General features: G+C 45.2%; 1 protein-coding gene across 1 annotated transcript; it reads right to left on the reverse strand.

The window, feature by feature from the left end:
- Nucleotides 1-1,567: 1,567 nt before the first annotated feature.
- LOC121137973 (mortality factor 4-like protein 2) lies at nucleotides 1,568-2,608 on the reverse strand. Its single transcript, XM_040740831.1, has one exon. It carries the CDS (start codon nucleotides 2,419-2,421, stop codon nucleotides 1,720-1,722), a length of 702 nt encoding a protein of 233 aa, XP_040596765.1. The 5' UTR covers nucleotides 2,422-2,608; the 3' UTR covers nucleotides 1,568-1,719.
- Between the last annotated feature and the right edge of the window lie 3,686 nt (nucleotides 2,609-6,294).

The following is a 6,294-nucleotide window of genomic DNA, read 5'->3' on the forward strand; positions in this document are numbered from 1 at the left end:
TACCCCCTCTTCTCCTCCACCTTCTCCTCCCCTTTCTGCTTCCAGTCTTTCTGCTCCTCCTCCTTTCCGTCTCCTCTCGCCTGTGCCTTATCATCCTCTACCTTCTAGTCTTTTACTCTTCTATCACTGTGGTGCCTGCGCCATGAGCATGTATAACATATCGGGAGAAAGCCTGGAGATTTAAATGAAAGACAATATATCTAGCCATTTGTGCTAAGAGAGTGTCTGTGTGAGTGTGCGAGCGAGCGTGCGTGCGTGCGTGCATGCGTGTGTGTGTGTGTGTGTGTGTGTGTGTGTGTGTCACAAGGAGGGAGCAGCCTTATATACAGACTTACAGCACAGTGAAGAAACTCCAGGTGTAAGGGTTTATGTTTTTATAATTAGAGGTTGATGTCAGTGGGACAAGTGTGGGGCTGTAAGCCAGGACTAGAAAACAGGATGCACTGTGGTTGTTGGCTGACAGTCAACTCACAGAGACCCCATGGAGGCTGACACTCAACATATCACTCCTTTTTCTTTCCATTATCCTCCTTCCCCTATTTTTATTCCTCCCCCTTCCTTCTCCCCCTTTCTCTATCCCTCTCTCTCCTTTTCCTTCTCCTCTCCTCTCCTTCATCTTCAGTTCCTCGTTTTATTCTCACCTCCCCTCCTCTCCTCTCCTCTCCTTATCCCTCGCCTTCTTATCTTCCTCCCCCTTCTCCTCCCTCAACTCTTCCTCCTCTTCCTTCTCCATCCTTCTCTTCCCTCATTTCTTATTCCTCTCCCTTTCTCCTCCCTCACCTTCTCTTCTTCCTCTCCTCTCTCTACTCTTCCTCCCCTTCCCTCTTGCCTTCTCCACCCCGCCCTTCTCTCTATTTCTTGCTTCTCTCTCTTCCTATTCTTCTCTTCCTAACTCATCCTCTCCTGTTCTTCCTCCTCCCTCTTCTCCTCCTCCAACTCCTTATGCCCCTCTTCCTCCTTTCTCTTCATTCCCTCCTTCCTTCTCCCCTCCTCTGCCTTTTCTTCTTTTTCCCTTTCTTCTTCCCCTCCTCAACTATTCCTCCTCCTTCTCCCTGCTCCTTCCCCATCTAGTCTTCCTCCTCCCCTCCTTTACCCTTCCCCCTCCTCCATCTCCTCTCCTCTTTCTTTCTCCCCTCCTCTTCTTCTACAACCATTCCTCTCCCCCCCTCTCTAACTCTCCCTCCTCCCTCTTCTTCTCCCCTCTCCAGCTCCCTCTCTTCCCTTTCCCTTTGCACACTTCCTTCCTTTCCTTCTCCTCAATCCCTCCTCCTTTCATGGTTGAAACTAAGGAGTGAACCAGTGCCTGCTTAGCAATCATCTTCAATCATTTTTACATGTCAAAAGAATTTTACATTTTTAACTATATGCATGCATGTGTTTGTGGTATATCCATTATGTTGATCATTTGGCAGTAGTAATGAGGGCGTTATATCATGTATATGAACAGCTAGTAGACACTCATGACGTGGAGGGGATAGAAGCACCAACATTCAAGCAATCTTGTCAGATAAGCAACACACAATCTTTAGTGAACATTATTTTATTGAAATACTGGTTAAATGTCATTAAATATCTATATTTCTATTCACAAAAATACTAAGCTGAAATACTAAGCCATGTTGTACCTTGATACTTTTCAAGAACATCAAATACAAAATGAAAACAACAAACACAGAAATGTTTACTTGTCTAGGTCATAATAGAGTGGTCAAAAGATCCTCAAAGGGCTTGAAAACAATATGCGACAGAAGCCATTTTGTAATTGCTGGCTGTAAACAGAGAAGAGGAATTCTCTGATAGGTAATTAAAGAAATCTTGCATATAACTGGACACTAACATTAGACTGCACCTATTAAGGGAAAAATGGGTCAATGCACTGCCAATATTCACAAATAATCGCAGGAGGTGTGACGCCCCATAAATCTGAGACATTGGAAGATCTGGGTAAGCCAGGAGGATTTCAGCATACTGGGGTTTTTCAAACTGGCAGAGGAGCTTGGTGCCCAGCATCCTGTTGAAATACTCTCTTATTCCATACACAAGTTCATCAACAGAATATTCCCCATTATCAGACTTTCCCTGTGATTTCACGAAGTTGACATAGTTTTCGAGAATGTGATCTACATTCTTTTCAGCAGGGAGTTGGAATAACTGCTTGTGCGTGTTTACCAAGTCCAAGTCCTCAACAATGCATGCTTTTAGTTCTCGAGGCAACTCCAATTCAACTCCCATTCTCATATTCACTGCCTGGATACGCTGTCCAGTGGTGACAGCCCCAGCCACATTCTGGTGAGTGGCCTGGGGTACTTGGCTGGTAGCACTGCCAGTGCTGCTTTCTGGAGCATCCTGTGTGCTCTTGGGCACTGGCACCGCAGGCATGGATCCTGAAGAGGGTGTCCCTACAGGAAAGTCTTTCTCCATGAAGTGATGACCTTCCTCCACTGAGCACCCATTCTTGCCTGTGTTACTTTCCTCATGAGTGTAGCTGTCATGAATCTCAACACTCTCACGAGAACCAAATTTCTTTTCCACTCTCCCTTTCTTGACAGAGAGCTGTCTCTTTTTCTTAGTAAGGTGGCCTCTCTCCCCATAGTGAGCTTTCTCTGCAGAATGGATACTCTTGGAAGACGGGTTTTTCTCTGCAGGACGACTCTTTTAGGAGGGCAACTGCTCTCAGCAGATAGACGTTTCTCTGCACAGAGGCTTTTCTTTGGAAGCCTACCTCTCTCTGTGGGGAGATTTTGTCCTGCAGTGTGTCCCCTATCTGCTGACTGACCCTCCTCTGCAGGGCTGTTTTTCCTCAGAGGGTGACTTCTCCCCGTGGGGTGATCTTTCCCTGTGGAAGGTCTTTTCTCCACAGTGTCACCTCTTTCCACTGAGCCACCCTCCATTGCAGGGCAACTTTGGATGCAGTGACCTCTCCCTGTAGGGGTATCTTCACCTGCAAAGAGTCTGCTCTGTGCCAAGTAAACCCATTCGATTGAGCGACCCTCCTGTGCAGGGTGGCTTTTGATGGGGTGGCCTCTCCCTGGAGATCCACTCTTGTTTGCTGACCAACCCTTCTCTGCCAGGTGACTTTTGTTGGCAGGCCAACCTCGCCCTACAGGGTGGTCTTCCTCAGTGGAGAGTTCTCTCTTCACAGAACGCTCTCCATCTATCCAGCGATCTCTCTGAGTACAGCTAAGTTTCTTCGCTGAGCTGTCTTTCTCTTCATGGTGATGATTTCCCACAGAGGGTCCTCTCCCGTCCAAGTAACCTTTCTCAGGAGATGGACTCTTCTTAGTAGAAAAACCTTTCTTTGCAGGTTGATCTCTCTCAGGAGTGTGGCCTCTCTCTTCATAGGGACCTCTCTCACCCAAACCACCTTCCTCTGTAGAACGATCTTTGTCTGTAAGACGTCTTTTCTTGTACAGGCAACCTCTCTGTGTAGGGAGATCTTTCTCAGCCGAGAGATGCTTCTCGAAACAGCAACTTTTCTCAAAACGGTGACGACTCTTCTCAGAGAATTGCTTCATGAACTGGTGTCTCCTGTCACAGGGTCCTTTTTTAGTAGCAGGACATTTTTCATCATCGCAAGGTCTTTTTTAGTAGCAGGACATTTTTCATCATCGCAAGAGTCATTGTCAAACAGAAGCATCTTAGGCAAGGGGGTGTACCGCATAACGCAGTACATCCTAGCAATGCATCCTTTTTCTGCAATGTGATGCTTCTCGGTGGACGGCTTTTTCTCTGCTGAGCAGGTTTTCTCACCTGAGCAACCTCTCTCCACCGCGCCACGTTTTGTGGCTGGACGGCCCCGTGATCTTCTTGGAATACCCGACTGAAGTGATGTCGGCTCGGCTGACTTCTCTCCTGAGGAGCCATTTGTCACCTTTGTGACCCGCCTGCGGCTTGGTGTCAGACTCACGAAGTCATCACCTTCAGCAAAATGCTGGTCAGGAACATGAGGCCCTTTCTCTCTGGCGCTCATTTAAGCGATCTTCTGACTTTATCTTGAAATAACAAATGAATTCCCAGATTTCCTGCGATTTTCTGGAAAACAGACTGGACACACAGCCCAGAAGGCTGCAGTCTGAATTAGTTCTACAACCAGGATCCAATCTCCTGGTTGTCCATCAAATTTAGCCCTTTTTAAGGACAGCAGAGGTGCGGCAGTGCGGAGCTCAAGTGCTCCACGTCCAACCGCCAGCTCAAAGTCTGGTTTCTCTGGCAACTATCTGTACACAAACGTCATCTTGGGGGCGGGCTTAGGCACTTCAACCAATCAGCGGTTTTATGTAAATTGTACGGCGTTCTATAGCCAAATGATTGGCCCACCACTCTGATGTCATAGCAATGGCGCCTGGGCAGGGGGAGAAGACTTCCTTTTCTTTACTTTTTTTTTTCTTTTAAAGACCAGATTGTACTCAAATTCACAAAGATCCATCCCCAAGGTTCTGCCTCCTCAGTGCTGGCATTAAAGTCATGCATGCCCTACAAGTCTTTCTTGATTAATTCAATCTCCTTCCTGGGACCCTTTCTCTGCCTCAATCACTTGGTTCCTACTCTTCAGTCCTGAGTGCATGGGTGTGGAGAAGCTCTAGGCTTCAGGTTCCTGCAGCCCAGAGGGAGAGGGAGAAAAAGAAGGTCACATCATTGCTAGCCTCTCATAACTGAGGAAGAATAGGACTCTTAGCAATGAAAGATATATCTTGATAGAGGGGACCATTATAGGGGTAGGGAGAACCCTGGTGCCAGGGAAACTCACAGGAATCCACAAGGATGGCCCCAGCTGAGACTCCTAGCAATAGTACAGAGGGTGCCTGAATGGCCCTTCCCCTGTAATCAGATGGATGACTACCTAATTGTCATCACAGTGCCTTCATCCATTTACTGATGGAAGAAGATGCAAAGATCCACAGCCAAGCACTGGGCTCCAGGGGTCCAGTTGAATGAAGAGAAGGAGAAGAGATCATATGACCAAGGAGGTTCAAGATCATAACAAGGAAACCCACAGAGACAGCCGACCCAAGCTTGTCAGCTCATGGATGCTAGACTGACAGATGAGAAGCCTGATTTGGAAAACTAGGCTTTCTGTGTGTGGGTGACAGTTGGATAACTTAGTCTGTTTTGGGGGTACCTAGAATTGGGACTAGGATCTGTACCTGGTGTATGAGCTGACTTTTTGAAACCTATTTTCTATGGTGGATGCTTTGCTCAGCATTGATGTAAGAGGGAGGAGATTGGTCCTACCTCAACTTGATATGCCAGGATTTGTTAACTCTTCATTGGAGGCCTTAGCCTTTCTGAGGAGTGGATGGAGGGGCAGTAGAAAATAGGTGGGGGAAACAGTGGGAGGAGAGGAGGAAGGAGATACAGCGGTTGGTATGTAAAATAAACAAAAACTTAAAAATAAAAAAGGTCTCATTCCATCCTCCCTTTCTCCACTGTCATCAGGATTGGGCCACTTCTGAGTGTGGTAATGAGTTCATTTCCATTCTCCCTGAGAATATAAGAATGATACACTAATCTACTAAACTGTGTGTCTTATAAATTTGCAGATAGACTGAAAGTTAAAAAAAAATGTAAAGGACATAAATTGCAACCTTGACAGTAGAGTGGCAATATAAGTATCAGACAAAATACACGTTAAAACAAAAACTTTACAAGGATAAAGAATGTTCTGTAATGATGAAGGGGTTGAACCATCATGAGGCTGTCACAATCACGAACATGTAATCATCTGAGAACAGAAAAAAACCACCTGAAGCAAAAAGCTACAGAAATACAACAGACCATTCAAAACTACTAATGGGAGGTTTCAATTAGTACTTTCAGCAACAGTTAGAACACTAGAGAGATGGTAAAATATGATAAAAAGTTGAACAACACTAGAACCAAATAATCCTAGGAACACATCTACACAACAATCCACCCAAGAGAAGCAGAATAGACATTTTTCTCAGGTGTATATGGAGCATTCTTTGTTAGATAATACACTGCCAAGAAGAAAAAAATTAAGTATGCTCTTTAACCACAAAGGAATGAAGATAGAAGTCAATAACAAGGAAATTTATGAAAATAAAAATCTGTGGAAATTATCTAGTGTAACAATGTGTAAGAGAAGAAATGAAAAAGGGAAGTTAGAAAATGTGATGAAAACACAACACCTGGTAGAGAATGCCTACAATCCCAGCCACTTGGACAGCAGTCAAAGCAGCAGAACTGAAATTTCAACTACAGAGAAAAAAATCACTGGAAATTTAAAAAGCTCAAATGAAACAAAATATATGAATATCTATAAGTCATTACTAA

This window comes from Mesocricetus auratus, unplaced genomic scaffold, assembly GCF_017639785.1.
Source record: "Mesocricetus auratus isolate SY011 unplaced genomic scaffold, BCM_Maur_2.0 contig_11264_pilon_obj, whole genome shotgun sequence".
Taxonomy (NCBI): Eukaryota; Metazoa; Chordata; class Mammalia; order Rodentia; family Cricetidae; genus Mesocricetus; species Mesocricetus auratus.

Coding starts and splice junctions, on each gene's coding strand:
- LOC121137973 (XM_040740831.1), bottom strand. CDS start 2,421: ATGGAGAAAGACTTTCCTGTAGGGACACCCTCTTCAGGATCCATGCCT.